This window comes from Notolepis coatsorum, assembly GCF_963971535.1.
Source record: "Notolepis coatsorum genome assembly, chromosome: 1".
In the NCBI taxonomy this organism is placed as follows: Eukaryota; Metazoa; Chordata; class Actinopteri; order Aulopiformes; family Paralepididae; genus Notolepis; species Notolepis coatsorum.
This window is the reverse complement of record NC_140165.1, coordinates 236,672,224-236,689,402: the sequence shown is the minus strand read 5'-3', so window position 1 is coordinate 236,689,402 and position 17,179 is coordinate 236,672,224. Positions and strand designations below refer to the sequence as shown.

Here is a 17,179-nt window from a genome sequence, read left to right as displayed (position 1 = left end):
ACCGGGAAACTAGCCATATTTCCTGTGACTGTTGAGGCCTTAGGGCAAGTCATTTATGCTTGGTTGTAACAGCGCTAATCTTGTTAGAATTCTTCACATACATGAAACTGTTAGCATTAGCTTAAACATTTAGCTATAAACTACCAAATATATCGAAGGTTATCCTATAACCCTAGTTATTTGAGTATAGCGAGCGCTCTGCTCTATTGGAACTATCCCTTTAATCATATGCTATTAGGCCTGCCACGATAACACATTTTGATGGGCGATTAATTGCCCCCGAAAATATCGCGATAAGCGATATTATTGCGACCGGTTAGAGAATTTTTTTTGAGAAATTTATTTCCCAAAACTTTTATTTTGAAGCCCACCTCTCCGTCTTTTCCGGTGTTTTAGACTTTTATTTTGAAGCGCACCGACCGGACCGGAAGTATTGTTGTGCAGAACCTATGAGCCGACAAGCTGTCTCGTCCGGTTCTGTTTTTGAGCTAATGATAAAACAAATTGTTGGTGAACAACTAACTTTAGGTTAGTTTTAACGTTAGCTACTAACGTTAGATGCAGCTACTACAGGCAATCAACGATGAGGAGGAAGCGTCAAAGCAGTATATAATAGAATAGCTGTGGTGCGTAAGCACTGCAGCACGACTCGAAACTACCGGAGTGTTATAATAAATTAATTCATGTTTAACTTGTCCCCGTGTCCAGTCCTTTGACTAGCCCCACCCGTTCATTGTAAACAATGATGCATGTAATTGTATTAACGTTATTCTGTGTTGTACTTGTAGCTATGCTATACGTTGTATTTCGTTTGTTAGCTATTTAGCTAATGTTGTTAGCGTGGAATGAGAATCAAAGCTCTATCTTTCATCTTTATTTAGCAGTCCAGTTTCTCCGGGCAGTAGCGAGTAACTACTTGGGTCTAAAAATAGCTAACGTTACACTACAAATAATGCTACTTGGTTAAAAGGAGCAACACTATTGAGAAATGTAGTTAAGCTATGTGGCATTGCTACTGCCCCACGGAGCTCCCGTGCTGTACTCTAGTAACGTCAGCGGCCCGCCTCCCAACACGGACAGTGACTGACAAGGGGCACTGGTTCCGCCTCATTAAAACAAACGCGCAAATAGCAATTAATCGCGCCCGTCAAAATCATTGCATTCATTTTAATTATCACAGCAATTAATCGATTTATTGCTTATCGCGGCAGGCCTGTATGCTATCATGAAAACTTTCAACCACGTGTACGCACCCACCTGCCTGACCACTCCCACATCCGCTCACATATAAGCGGGGTCATGGCCATACTACCAGCTCCTTCCCCAGTCTTTGCTTCTTCTTTCCCTAGTGAGGGACGGGAGGGAGATCAGACCAGACTGTGCGAAGAGGGTTTAGCACCTCAAACGCACAGGGTGAGCAGACCGTGGGACTTACCTTTGTTTAGAAGGGCCCGCGACTACTCGGACACGTATCCCGCACGCCACCAGGGAACGGATGTGAAGCAAAAACCCCCGTCACAGCCCCCGACATCGCGGGGTCGGGGTCAGAAAGCCCCAACCCTGTGGCAAGGCCGCAGCAGCGGGGCGCGAAGGAGGCCCCAGCCCCAGGCCACATTCCGGGGGCCAGGACCCCCTGAAAAAGGGGCCTGGCGAGGTCAACGAGGCCGCGGCATCGAGACCCCACCAGACGGTCACTGGTGACACCACCCCTCACATCGCTAGCGTATCAGACGGGGCCTAAAATAGGTGAAGGCCCCTCTCCCCCTAGCACGCCGCTCCGAAGCAATCCACGTCGTGGGGCCAGCTGGCGCACCGGGGAGACAACCCTCCAAGGAGGTTGATCCCTCAATCCAGGTCAACAGGTCTCTTAGAGCAGAACTCGACCTGCGCCCGGAGCACTGCGGACTAGACAGGCACCTAAGGGGTTTACCGTAAGAACAGCATCCCGGCAGAAAGGGTGTTCAGTATGCCGTGCACCATGTCACAATCTCATGGCGCCACGAACCTCGCGGAGTCGGAGTTAGCCAACTCCGCCAGCGAACAGATTCCACCACGAACCCTGACCCCGCCAATTTATTAATCCTGCAGGGTCGAGGTTCAGAGAAAGAGTTTGACACAATTGGCAGACGTCACGAAACATGCGGGGGCATACTCTCGGGCAGCCGGGGTCAGACCCGGGCTCAACCAGAGAGTCGACTCTGCTAACAGCACACCGGGGAGACAACCACCCCTGTCATGCACTTGTCCTAATAAACTAACCTACACTGTAACATGCAACACTTTGATGAATATTGTTACTCAGCTGATAGAGTTGTATCCTTCCTGATGACCTGTCGTACAGAACGTGTAAGTCGCTTTGGATAAAAGCGTCAGCTAAATGACTAAATTTAAATGTAAATGTAAACCACCCCCCTATGTTTAATAACAGAAAATGGTTGCTCCCTTAACCCATTAAGAAACCCCAGAAACATAACTGTGCGTATACACAGACTATACAATGCAGTTCAAGGCGTTTCAGGTTCAAAAAGGGTTAACCCAGGCCAACAGGTCAATGAGGGCAAAGCCCGACCTAGGCCTGGAGGACCGGGACCTACACAGGGATGCATAGAGGAGTTGACAGAAGTAACCTCCCCGGCAGCCCCCTCCCATCCCCGGCTTAACAGGGAGGGAGGAGTGAAAACGAATGGAGAAGGACGAACCCACCTAACATTGTGCAAAAAAGTACAGTATGGACCAATGCACACCACTGTTAAGGGCAACTCGTAGTGACATCTATATGACACACACATTCATGACATCAACCCCTGTGACGCTCAGGGTCCTTCGGGGTACCAGAACTTGTCTGTGCCCTGGCGGACAACGGGTTAAACTGATCCAGTCCAGCGCGACCAGGACAAGTCCCGTGCCCTTGTCACGCTGCCGCCCCCAGTCCTAAGAGGGTGGTAGGTACGCGTGCCGATCCAAAACATCACAGGAGGCGCCACCAAGATGGTCAGTACGCGAACGCACCGCTCCCGGTGGCCCACCTAACGGGCGTGAGACCCCCCTGCCAATGTTTGATCTACTCCGTCATCTCCCCCCAGAGATGTACACGAGCCCTCGATTCTAACCTAGTGCACTGGCGCTCGGTAGAGACAAAAATCTCCTCCCCAGCCGACCGCATAAAAAAAGCAGTTTTTATGATGTTGGGCAACCAAGGCGCGCCGGCCCAAAAATCGTATTCAATCATTGAAAAAACACCCTGGGCCAGCGCTGATCGGTCTCGTAAGACCACACGCTGATTTCATAAACAGTGTGTATGCTCGCAAAGAACCAGAGAACAGTGACGGCGAATTTCTAACAAGAAAGAGCCCCACAATGTTTCCCCTTGCTGTCTGGGACGAGCAGCAGGAAGCCGGTCTACAAAAGACACAGACACGGGTCCTCACACGACAAGCCTGGGAATAAAAAAAAAAAACGTAAATTCTGCTCTTTATGTAAGAGGGGAAGACAGCGGTTTTCCCAGAGAGACCTCAACGTGAGTAACAATTGAAAAAGGTTCATGTAATAATTGGACTAAGTGACAAAACGGCCCAATATATACTACTGATAGAGAGCAGAGCAGAAGAACAAATAGTCTCGACGGCATTGCATCACCTAGCTTTTTGGTATAACAAAGCAAGATAGCCGGACCAGCACTCACAGGTTCAATGTTTTTTAATTGGCAGCCTGAAGCAAAGCAGACATGTTTCGGACTAATGTCCTTCTTCAGTGGTATGGCTAGCCATACCACTGAAGAAGGACATTAGTCCGAAACATGTCTGCTTTGCTTCAGGCTGCCAATTAAAAAACATTGAACCTGTGAGTGCTGGTCCGGCTATCTTGCTTTGTTATACTGAACTTTATGGGATTACAGCACCCAGTGTGAGTACTTGTGAGCGCGGTCTAACTTGACTATATCACCTAGCTTTTACAATGACAGCGGTCTGTAGCACAGGCCCTGAAACTCACGGACATGTCTCATGGCCAATAAGAAAACGCGCCTGTGACGTCTTCCATGGCTGGGGAAATCCCATGTCCCGCCTATGACAAGCTTTCTCTCTCAGCTTGTCAGGGAGACTGATAGGTAGAAAAAACACAACCTCTCGGCCAATCAGTTTCGTAAAGGATATAACTATATCGGGGGTGGGGGGGGTTATTTGTCCACCCCTCTCAACGCCTCACCCCAGATACGATGCAATAAAAAAGCAGAGCCGTGACACCAGTCGCATTCGCGCGCTACATGAAAGTACATATACCTGCTAGGGTAACAGCTTTACATCCTGTACGCCAGCCACAGCCGATTAACCTCGTTTGTGTAAAAAACTGGTTTTATCCACGGCTCTGGTTTATGTGTGAAAAACTTGCCACCGCTATTTTTATCTTTACCCTTAAGCAAAGAAAAAATATCAGACTAAAGAGAGGGACTCAAAAGGTCCTCGGTTCACATGCTACATATGTACAACTCTGTAAGCTAACACCCACACCAGTTGTGGACTCAATGCTACGTTTACCTAAACGTATTTACATGAAACACACACAACTCTCATCATACAATAAAACCCCAAGTTCACTTTTACTCAAGTAAGAAAGAACGCTGTCTTAGGTAGAGAGAAGGACATAAGCCCTTGGCTAAGTGCTAGAACTACAGGCCTTGCTAAGAGACCAACAATAGCGACCAACGCAAATTTTCAGAGAAAACTGCACAAACTCTCCAAGCAAGAACGCAACCCCAACATTCTTAGCTGTGGGTTTAAAATTGCACATGCCGTATCCCCCAAAATACAGTTTTGTTAACAAAAAATAGTCCCTCTTCAGGAGGGACCCTTTATTTAATAAACAAAATAATTTTGGGGGCGGGGGGAGCAGGGGCAGCAGGGGTAAAAAGTCACTTGCGTCGCCCGCCGCGCGCAGGGTGCCGTTTGCCCCCACGGGCAGCTGGCCGGAGGGACGGTGCTGAGGAGCCGTCTGGCCACGTCGTTCCCTACCGTTCCCCCCGGGGGCGCAGGATTACTGGCGGCAGCGGTGGTGGCGACCTCTCCTCTTCCACTCTTAGGTTTCTTGCTGGCAGGGCCAGCAATGGCGGTGGCGACGGCCGAAGACCTGCTCCGGCGTTGCCTCCGCGTCACGCCTCCGGTCGCGGTGGTGTCGGGCCGGGGGAAGTGGGGTTGGAGGACGGACCACTGCTCCTCCAGGTCTCTGCAGGCCGATGTCATCTCCTGCATCGCCGAGCCGAAGAGCCCAGCGTCGGAGAGGGGGGCCATGAGGAGGGGGATCCTCCGTTGATCCGTCAACGCCGCCTGCTCAAGCCACAGGTGGCGCTGGATAAGAGTGGCCAGGGCGCGCTGTTTCCCTGCAGCTATCGCCTGTAGCTGCGAGAGATGTAGGATGGCTCCCGTCGCCTGGGCGTGGAGGTACTTCTGGTGGTCGTCCAGTACCACCCCGCCCGTCCTCAGCCCCGACATGAAGTGCGCCAGCTGCGCGATGTTGGAGGTTGCAGCCAAGCTCTGGGTCGAGGTGATGAATATTCGGTCACTCCAGACAGCCAACTGCTTAGCCGACTTCCCCTGGGGAAGTGGCTTCTTTAACGGCTCCCACACCATCTCGGGGCAAAGGATGGATGCCATCGGGCTATCAAGTCGTGGCACCCCTTCCTTCAACCCCTAGACCAAACCCACCACCCGCGTGAAAGGTACATAGGTGGAGGTGAGGCCGACGATGCAGGGAATTACCTGTCCCTCGCATCCCTCGCGTTTGGGAGGCTACACTCACTGTCTCCATAGGATAGGTGGGAGCCAACATCCGGTGTGGCTGATAGCAGGGTATCTCGTCTCGGGGGTGGTGACTTTAACCCAGTCCCGGAGTACGAGGCTCTCCAGGAAGACACAGCACCCTCTGCCACTCCCCGAGGGGGAGAATGCTCTGTCTCCGCCGCAAGAATGCCCCCGCCCACTCCATGTAATCCTCAGTTTCCATCGGATGCGATGGAGAGGAGACAAGAGAATCCCCGCTTGGTGCCAGCCCAACACAGCCGCTAAGCTGTTTGCCCCCGCTGCTCATCGCCGTATGACGAGAACGAGCCGAGGCGAAGAGCCTGCGTCGCAAATCCCCGGCCACCAGAGGGACTGCCAGCCTACCGGCTGACTGCCCTCTGGCGGGGGAACCAGAACCGGAACTCGGCCACCTCACAGGAGATGGGAGCTTGACGGCCCCTCTGCGACACGCACTCTCCTCCGGACGCCGCTGAGGCGCACCTGCCTGCCACAACCGTGGAGCCAGGAACGCCCCACAACGCACGGAGGAAGCGTTGGTGGAGGTCAGAACGATAATCGTCTAAGCTCTCCGGTGGTGAAGACATTATCCCTTTCTTTTCCCGAAAATTTGCGAGAGAGAGAAAACAAAAGCACAATGTCAACACAGCTCCTTAACCAACTAACTACTTTTAGCACTAAACTTGAAGCGGTGCTATACACGGACTTCACGGTGGTGAAAGTAGGGAAGGAGCTGGTAGTATGGCCATGACCCCGCTTATATGTGAGCGGATGTGAGTGGTCAGGCAGGTGGGTGCGTACACGTGGTTGAAAGTTTTCATGATAGCATATGATTAAAGGGATAGTTCCAATAGAGCAGAGCGCAAAGCTATACGAAAAATAACATGGACCCTTGTTAGAAAGCTTGATTAATTAGCTAACTAGCAAACTAGGTCAAATCTGCATTTTTATTGAACCATTCACCTCCCAGATTATGGCGTTAATTGTTTGAGCATTTTTTTTGTTATTAGCTTTGCTATGCTACACTTTTGAGCTACTACTGTATACATCCTGGGAAAACCATGCTAATTTGCTCTAGTTTTTATATAGTGTTAGGGGAGGGGTTATACTAAGGATGGCTCCAGTGAATCATCAAGCCATGATTTCAGGCCTGACCAAAGAAGTTCTGAACACAAAAATAGTGAAAAACTGTTTAGCGGTCTAACTCCACTATTTAGTGTGGACATAGTTCTACATAATTCAGTCTTTTCCCATATTTTCAGCAACTTTAAATTTTCTAACATGTATAATGTGTTTAGAAACAAATCTCAGATTGTTGTCACACCACGTTGCTTTGCCTGGACTACGAATGTGAATAGAACATTCTAACTGACCATCTTTAGATAATACAATTTGAAAACATTGTTCCTCTGAAAACTTAAAACAGGGTTATGGTTTTTTGTCTGAGGTATTCAATTTGAAATTCAGATTTGTTTTAAGATTTGTTTTCTTAAAGCTGCAATAATTATTTTCGGACAACCCCCCCTAAGCTACTGGCACGATGTTGTTCGTTATACTCGTGTTTGTGCATGGATTACAAGATCTCAGCTACAACAATACAACCTTCTCTTGGGCATTTCCTGGTTGTAAGTAAATACTTCAACTACAAACATAATACTATTCTGACAGCACAATATTGATGTAATTAAGAGATAATGTCCCTGAAACAAGGTCATCTAAAGCAGAGTCCATACGCCTAATTTGTCTCTCCACAACATTAATTTTGGCTCTCTAGAGGTTTCCAGTCACCTAATTTGGCCTGCGGTGCAATTCAATTATATTTGAAGAGTAAATTTGAAAGATTTAGCTTATTATAAGGTATATTAACAAAGTCCATGATGAGAGGCTAATACCTACTTGTTTCATTTCTAAATAATAAATCGATTATGGAGAGTGTTCATGTATAGCTCTATGGGTAGAGCATAGCACTATCACTGTTAGGGTTAAGGGTTCAATTATTCCCACTGGGGCCACCAATAAACTCTTGGTAGTGTACGGTGCTTTGGACAAAAATATCATGTTATCAATACATACAAATTAACATTTGTTTTGCCTATGTACCACCACCTGTATGCTTCAGCTCTTGTATCGTGTCAGCATATACTGAGAACCCTGTGGCTGCACTAAACCAAGCCATTCTTTTTAACATTCAGAAATGACAAGAGTGTAAGGTTATACTGACATTGTGCTTGTGGCAGAAGTTAACAGCCTGCAGAGTTTGCCATACTATACTCTTCAGTTGAGCTTCAGGGACCCTATGGGGAACAGAAGACAGAGAGGTATCTGGTGTCATAGGAGGAAACACAACCCGACCTATGGTCCTGAGTCCTGACCTACAGACCATCACAACTACACCCACAACTCACCAATGCACAGGGTGTACACAGGATGTACAGGATATAGTGAAGCCACCATCACACCTAATATTTACCAATACACAAGGTGTGATCGATGTAAGGTCATGGTCATGGTCAGATTTATTTATACAGCACATTTAAAAACAACCGAGGTTGACTAAAGTGCTGCACAATACAAAGTACAAAAGTAATGTAAATACAATAAGAATACAACACAAGGTGCAAAATGTACACGAGCAGAAATAGTACTGCAAACAGCACTACACATATAACAATACAAATACAATATAAAATGCACAGTCATAATAGAATCACGGAAATACGGCTCAACCTGAATGAAAAGAGGTGAGTCTTTAACAAAGACTTACAAATTGCTAGGTGATGTAAGGTGAGTAGGTTAGTTGGAACCAAGATCAGATATATATATAAGGAATGGCTGGGGGGTCTATAATTCCATGACACACTATACATTTTGGCTGCGTTTACACAGTAGAAACACAGGCATTCTTTATACTTTTAGTGATTTGTATCTAGTTCCAGTTATCACCCTAAAGAGTGAAAGGGGGGCTATAGTTAAGCAATTACAAGAAAGGAGGGGCGCTGTACACAGCTCTCCGGTCACCCGGGTAACCGTATGTCTGTCTCCAATAGCAACCGGAGATTTTGTTTTCAGAAGCAGCTAGGGTTTCTGCTGCAGTGCCCAATGGGAAAAAGGTAATATGGTCAGGCAGCAACTGGCCATTGTGGCCTAGGCCAGCCGGGCGGCTTCCCACAACACAAACCAAACCTGGCCCTTTGTCCCGTCGGCGCAGACCGCGCACGGGGGAGCGTGCAAAGCGTGTAAGCGGAGAGACCGCGGCCGTTCCCTAAAGACCTGTCCTGACCACTCTTTTCTCCCCCCCTCACAATCGGACCCCAACATTCTCTTTTTGGAGTCTCTTGGCAACAGCGGCCTCTGTGTAACGCACCCTGTTGCCCTTTGCTGCCGGTAGCCTGACAAATGAATACACTTGTGTCACGATTGGATTACATGGTAATCGTGCATGCAAGACAGAGGACTATTTTGAAAGGATTACATGGTAATTGTGCGTGCGAAGGCTGTTTTGAAAAGCGGATATAATCAGCTTGGTCACAAGAGACGGTTTCTTTAGGTAACATACTATTTATGATCAGAGCTGGACAGTCGGATTAACATACATTTCTTAGTCTCGGGGCAGTTACTTTCACAAGTCAACTTCATAAGACTCACTAAGCCTTTTGACACAATGTGATTATTACTGAATAGGAGTGTAACTCCTAGAAAACTGGATTCTTAAAGGAACACTCCAACATTTTGGGAAATTAGCTTACCGTCTTCTCCAGAGAGAGACAAGAAGATAGATACCAGTTTCCTCTCTGTGCGTTCAGTAGAAAGCTATCTGGCTGCACGTTAGCCTAGCTTAGCACAATGAATGGAAGCGGACATGGCCGGTTAGCCTAGGCCAGGGGTCAGCAACCTTTACTATCAAAAGAGCCACTTTTCCCCCCTCCCACAAAATAAAATGCTCAGGGAGCCGCACAACCTATTTACCCTTAAAATGAAGATAACACAGTGTATAACGTTTTATATATCCCCAAGCATACCCTAGCATACAACGCCTGACAATTGCATACCCAAAGTAATTTGCGATTTATTATACTTTATACTTATAGCACACAGTTTGTTGCATTAATGGAATTATAAAGCAATAAAAAGAAAATTTTGACTTTTTATTGCTGTTTTTAACCTGTTATAACAAAGGAAAACCTCAAACTCTTATGAAGAGGAGAAAAAATACTGGCTTTGTAGACCTATTTTTAAATAAAACACAGAAGAGGAGACAAAACACTGGTGTCTGTAGACCGACTTTGAAATAAAACCCTGAACTATTCAGGTATATTTGAGTCCTTCCCTTATTTGTGGAACATTTATAAAAATAAAAAGTAGTCCACTTTGAAAAAAGACTACCATGTGTAGACCTACTTTGAAATAAAACACAGAAAAGGAGAAAAAACACTGGCATCTGTAGACCTACTTTGAAATAAAACCCTGAACTATGCAGCTCCATTTGAGTCATTCCCTTATTTGTGGAAAATCTATAAAATAAAAAATAACATTTTCGTTGTTCGCAAATTTCGCACCACAATCAGGCATAGCCTGCATTGTTAGTCGTGAAAGCAAATTAATCTGTCCACGCTGAATTAAACCCTCTATTTTCCTCAGACTTTCCTTTTTTTTTTATTTATCCATGGTTAGCTTACTGAAAAGATTTTTTTTTATTTATTATTTTTTTTGGCCAGGGAGCCGCAGCTGATTGGCTAAAGAGCCGCATGCGGTTCCGGAGCCGCAGGTTGCCGACCCCTGGCCTAGGCATTGTCCAACTAACACCTCTCCCGAAGGCTGACCGCCCATGTCCGCTTCCATTCATTGTGCTAAGCTCTCTCTCTCTCTCTGGAGAAGACGATAAGCTAATTTCCCAAAATGTTGGCGTGTTCCTTTAAACACATTGACGACCAGCATGTAGCGCCGATTTATAGGCCAGAGGACAGAGGTTTGTTTACAAACCGATGTACTTTCTAAGAGCTATATATATAATTTATAGTATTGCTATCTGTCCATTCTCATTGTCACTTGAGTGCATAAACCGTGCCTTCATAATGGCTTAAAGAAAATAAAAATCCATCGGTTGGTTGTCATTTTATAGCGTCGTGAATATAAGGTTTATCGCACTTTTCGTCTCGTCTTTTTTCTGGGGAGCTAGATAATACTATTAATAGGCTAAACGTTGGCGCCGTTATATCAAACGCCATTTCTGCTGTATATATACGAATGAAATAAAACAAACTGCGTAGCATCCGGACTATTACAGAGCATCTATGGATGAAATGGGGGTGGCGGGGGACGCCGATCAGTATTATTGATTAGCAATACAGTGTGTGTTCAAGTAGCCATGTTCACTGATCGATCACGTTACGTTTTAAAACAATGTCCAATCCAGCTGTAATTTGGGGGAATAGTATCCTACCGTCAGGCCATGTGATCGCCGGCAGCATTTCGTCATTAGTCATCGGAATCTGGTAGATCGATATGTCCATTGGCTAATCATAAATCCCATTATTCCAGGCTGAAATATGCGTTCGGTAACGGGATCAAAGATGGAGGGTCTTCGTTTGGAACGGAGGCTCATATGAAATCGCCCTCAATGATACTGCAGTGGAGCGATGGCGCCCCTAAGCGGATCTGGCCGGTATTGCATGTTTCGAAAATCAAATATGTGGGTAGGTCCTGCATGTCGATCGCGGACGTTAATAGCCTTATAAATATGGAATAAAACAATAACAACTCGCCACGAGTTAACTCGTGGCTCTGGTCCTCAACGGGTGGAATCGAATCACGAGTTAACTCATGGACGGTCCACATAGTGTGCAGAAATCCAATTCAATCTATGCAATGTATGTAGTATATTTAGATTATTAATATTATCATACAATCGAATAGGCAGTTGAGTTCAGTTTGCTATTTTCCCCCATCCAGATGCAAAGAATGATACTCGGGTTTCAAGTAGTAGCTTATAACAGAATTTCACTCTCAAACTCATGTTGTTGGTATCTATAGGCTATTTGGGACTTCTGAGAAATGTTGTAACATGATTGTGTTAGTTGAATCACAATATATACTGATCATGAATCAAATCATATCGTAGAAGAAGTTGTGATATCACCATATATCAAATCAGTAAAATCATATTGTAGTGTGGTAAAACCGTTAAAGGTGGGGTAGGGGGAAATGAGCAGGAGTTTACACGTCTAGTTGAAAGAGCAAACCCTGCATCACTTTTTGCAGCGGTTGGAACGAGATGCAAAATACTTTGAAAATGGACAAATTGATCCCCCTCACTATACTGACTCTATTGCAGAGTTGTTTACACACACCTGCAACTGTCACCCAGCCTTTTAACTGTTATTTGACCGTTCTGCTTCATGTATGCCCCTTTGTAATTTTACTTGGTTGTTTGATGAGTTTTAATTATTTCCCTTACCTCTGTGATGTATGTATCATCTGTCTCTTTTCTATTTATTTTGTCCCCTTTCCCTGTTACCCTTCGAGGGGACCTTCTGTCCTCTCGCCAGGCCGTCATTCAAAATAAGAATTTGTTCTTAACTGACCTGCCTGGTTAAATAAAGGTTAAATAAAATAAATTTTAAAAAGCCAGGTTCCGCGCTCTGCACGTGCGACAAAGGTTTTCCACAGACTCCCTGAGCCACAGGCAGCTTCAAGATGGATCTTTCAAATTACAAATATTTCCCAGCCTCTGATCAGCGGGTGGTTGCGCACACTGTGTATACTTTTCAACAAGGTGGTGTTCGTTTTCCGACGCAACCGTGGGAACCCCACTTGGCGGGCCAAAATAATCTGATTGGTTCTTGAATTTCAGGCCACCCTGAGATTTTGGAATGTCTGATTAGAAGGCCTGGAAGAGTAGAAGAAACAGGATTTTCTCTCCTCACTCCATTTGATTTATCGGTAGCTCTCGGGATGTAAAGAGAATTCCACCAAATATCACACGAACGATTCTAAATAAATGTGCCTATACCCCACCGTTAAATCTGGACTACACCGTGGTACAATTTGAATTACAATAGTGGTATCATAGCAACCCATGACGACCTTTACCACGGCTGCACCGTAGAAACCGCCCCAGTGCTTTTTTTGATGTGAGTAGAGGTGTTTTTTGTACGGGGAGGATGTGAGTAGAGGACAGGACCTACCCCCTCGGGTGTTTGTCCAGCTCGTTGAGGACCGTCTGCTCGCAGAACTCGAAGACCAGGTGGAGGCGTCTCTTCCTCCTGAAGACCTCCAGCAGGTTCACCAGGTTCACGTGCTTCAGCTGCTGCAGGACCAGCAGAGGAGACGGACGCCGTGTCAGTGCCCTGCTGCCGCCAGCACACTGGATATAATGTAGGCTATACTATCATACTAACACACCTGTTCACTCTTGTGCCCTGCTGCCGCCAGCACACTGGATATAATGTAGGCTATACTATCATACTAACACACCTGTTCACACTTGTGCCCTGCTGCTGCCAGCACACTGGATATAATGTAGGCTATACTATACTATCATACTAACACACCTGTTCACACTTGTGCCCTGCTGCTGCCAGCACACTGGATATAATGTAGGCTATACAGCTATACTGTCACACTAACACACCTGTTCACACTTGCCTTCACGCAACACGGCCCTGCTCCCAAGTAGCCCACCCCCTGACCCTTTCTTTTAAGCATCCTGTTTTTTTTTTACCATTTTGAATACATCTAAAACAACGGTTATGTGGTTTGGAAAAAGGTCTGTTGTCCCTCCTGCGGAAACATCACAACTTCTAATGGCTCAGCTCTGGATACAGTGACCTCTTATAAATACCTGGGTATCTGGTTAGAATAGATAATACACTTTATTTTTCTCAGCATGTGTTACATCTTCAATCAAAAATAAAAGCAAGAATTGGCTTCTAGTTCAGGAATCGCTCCTGCGCTACTCACTCTGCTAAACGCTCCCTAGTCCAAGTGTCCATTCTCTCAGTCTCGTTGTTTGACCATAGCGATGTAATTTACATGCATGCAAGCAAGAGTGTCCTTGGTCGCCTTAACGTTTTGCATCACTCAGCATTTAGGTCTGCTACAAATTCCCCATTTTCAACACATCACTGTGTGACTTATACACAATTGTAAATTGGCCACCGTCACTCTCGACAGGAAATGCATGGGCTTACACGCATTTACAAAACTCTCCTTGGTCTGACCCCTCCTTGTTTGATACACTTGTTAAAATTGTCATCTACTCCTTAAAATAAAACGCCAGCGCTGCTCACCATATCTTGCTAGATGTTCCCTGTGTTAACACTTCCTTTGGCTGTCGCAGAGTTGTTTACACACACACACCTGCAACTGTCACCCAGCCTTTAACTGTAATTTGACGGTTCTGCTTCATGTATTACATACCTTGTAATTTTATTTGGTTGTTTGTTTGATGTATGTTTGAATTATTCCCCTTACCTCTGTGATGTATGTATCGTCTGTCTCTTTTCTATTTGTATTGTCCCCTTTCCCTGTTACCCTTCGAGAGGACCTTTTTGTCCACAATAAGAATTTGTTCTTAATTGACCTGGTCTGGTTAAATAAAATCGAATATAATAATGTAGCAGTATGATGATTATAACAGTATAGTGTGTTAAAAAAAATTAAAAGGTAGAAAATAAAATGATAACATCTACAAGAAAGTGTGTGATACTCTTCTCACCTTTAGCAATCGTATTTCTCTCAATGCTATCTTCTTAATGACTGGGTCGTCCTCAGATTCCACAAACTTCTTGATAGCGACTATTTGACCAGTATCTCTGTGCCTGCATTTGAATACTACACCGTACGAACCCTCTCCGATTTTGGCCAGTTTCTCATATTTCTCCATGGACAGGCAATGACTGTCACCTGTCAGATACCAAAAGAAAACGTGTTAAAGATGGCTATAGCAGGGTCTGCAAACCTGTCAATATCTCTGACTTGTTCACATTAATGCATAACTTTTTATGATAATAAAAATATAACACGCTTGAGATTCATTTCAAATTGCATGGCCAAGATAGTGTGGATCTGTTATTATCCATTTAGCCTATAGATAGTGACTGTTACAATGTCAACTGTCAAGAAAACTTACCACAGGCTAGACGTTGAGAGGACTGTCATCGAGATCTGAAAGATGCGTCTGTCGATGATGATGCCTATGTCCATAAGCGCGCACAGCTGGACATCCGTGCGTGTAACCATGTCTACCTGCGCTACTGCCTACTGGCAAGTGTCCGGTGCGGGCTGCTGCTCTGTGTTGAAATGCATGTTTTACATCGATGCAATGCCGTAGAGGTCTACTTATGCGATCATCATTTGATTTAATTTAATTTAATTTGGTTTAATGCGAGCGTTTCTCTCTCTCTTTCCTCTGTACCGCCGGTGTTGTTGTGCGCGTCGCCGGAGCGCCTTGGTTACCCTGTCTGGTGAGTCCAGTTCAACAGCTCTTCTTGAAGTCCATAGACCACCGCAACACTTCCGGTATGTTGAGCTCATAGGAGAGAGCGGGAGGAGGGGGGAGGGGGGGGGGGGGGGGGGGGGGGGGGGCGCGTGGGGATCAAATGAATGAACGTTTAATTGTTGATTGATTGATTGATTGATTGATTAATTGATTGATTGATTGATTGATTGATTGATTGAACACTTTATTAACAGATCGTAGAATGGGTACAATACAGTAGTAGGGGATGCATTACAGTCATTTAGTATGGTTTTGTCAATAGTCCAATGTACAATTTTGTTTGTTTGTACAGTGTCTCCTCCCCCCCCCCCCCTCAATGTACAGTTTTGCTTGTTTATACAGTGTGCCCCCCCCCCCCCCCCCCACCTCCAATGTAAATTACCCAGTATGGTTGTCAATATCCCAATGTACCCAACCCCCCCCACCCAACCTCCTCCAATGTACAGTTTCTACGTCAAATGTATATACTCCCTTTTCTTGACTCCTTCTGTATCACAAACAGTACTGTATTTGCAAATCTGGTATGTCATAAATGTATAGATGTAGCAGTACTGACTATCTGTATGTCATGTATGTCATATATGTCCTGATGAATTGAAAATGGGGGACCCTGATGTAAACAAGATGAAAGTCTTTCTCTGGTCTGCATCCCCTTAACAATTGTGTGTATTGAGCTGTACTGTATTGTACCCATTCTGCAATCTGTTAATAAAGTTTTCAATCAATCAATCAATTGCAGACCAGAGAAAGGCTTTCGTCTTATTTACATCAGGGTCCCCCATTTTCATAATATTTATGACATACACAACATACAGAGTAGATATATCATGACATTTTACATGTAGGCTACTGTTACATTTGTGACATACACGATATGCAAATATACAGTAAACAGATCCTAACAGAAAATATATAGAGGGGAGGAGGAGACTGTACATTGGGGGTGGGGGGAGGGGATGCAAGGTGCAAGCATAGGGAGTGTGGGGGGGGGGGGGGGGGGGAATTGCAGCCTCCCGTGGGTTCTCTTTGAGAGCGGTTTGATTAGAGCCTATCCCCCCGCCCTCACTCACGATCTCCATGTGTACAGTAACGCCGAAGTGCAGTGGTCCATTCTTCTACACAGATAGTTGGACGACGTTCCACTGTCAAACATCTCAGGTAGGAAGTAAACTAACCGGCATTTACTCGTATTCTTTCCCCATACCATATTGAATAAATAATATTACTGTTTCCCCGATATTGTTTAGTCTATTTTATTAATAAGAACCGAAAGTTATTTGAAAAAAGTTGAATAATTTTATTTCAGAGTGTCTGTGCAGCACTGCAGCCGTGTTTATTCACTGTGTCCATGGAAACGTGGGGGGGGGACGACGACGACGACGACGACTGTACATTGGAGGTGGTTGGGTGGGGGGGGGTGGAATAGACAGGGTGGGGGAAACTGTACAACTGTACAAGCAAAACTGTACATTGGAATATCGACAAAACCTTACTTGGTCGAAAGTACAGGGTCTCGTGTATTTTGGGTTAGGACATTTACTGTACATTTACAGGGGCCAGTTTCGAATTGCAGTGCCTAGTTCCGAGCTGAGGGCTTTTTCAACCTGTAACTTGTTCTTGTCAGAGACCAGCAGGGCTGAGTCGTCCGCAAACAGGAACAAGTTGCAGTCACAAGCTGACGACATGTCATTTGCATAAATTAGGAATAGTAGCGGTCCTAGTATGCTTCCTTGTGGAACACCGCAGCTCACTGTGAGGGGGGGGGATAGGGTACCGTTTACCTTTATCAATAGGGTACTGTTGATCTTCTTGTTGCTTGTTGGTATCCATGGGAACAGCAAGAGCTGGGTATTTTGCGACCGTTCATGTCGAGATCCGGAAGAGGACAGTG

The 17,179-nt window shown here is 45.6% G+C and overlaps 1 protein-coding gene across 1 annotated transcript in view; it reads right to left on the bottom strand.

Annotated features, from left to right (window-relative positions):
• LOC311230428 (cyclin-dependent kinase-like 4) overlaps positions 1–14,673 on the bottom strand; it is a gene marked incomplete at its 5' end in the record, with an annotated part of 33,286 nt that extends 18,613 nt beyond the window's left edge. Inside the window, 3 exons of the mRNA XM_084316702.1 lie at positions 8,011–8,083; positions 12,974–13,095; positions 14,506–14,673. Coding sequence (XP_084172828.1) covers positions 8,011–8,083; positions 12,974–13,095; positions 14,506–14,673 — 363 coding nt within the window. The remainder of the gene's footprint in view (positions 1–8,010; positions 8,084–12,973; positions 13,096–14,505) is intronic.
• Positions 14,674–17,179: the final 2,506 nt, after the last annotated feature.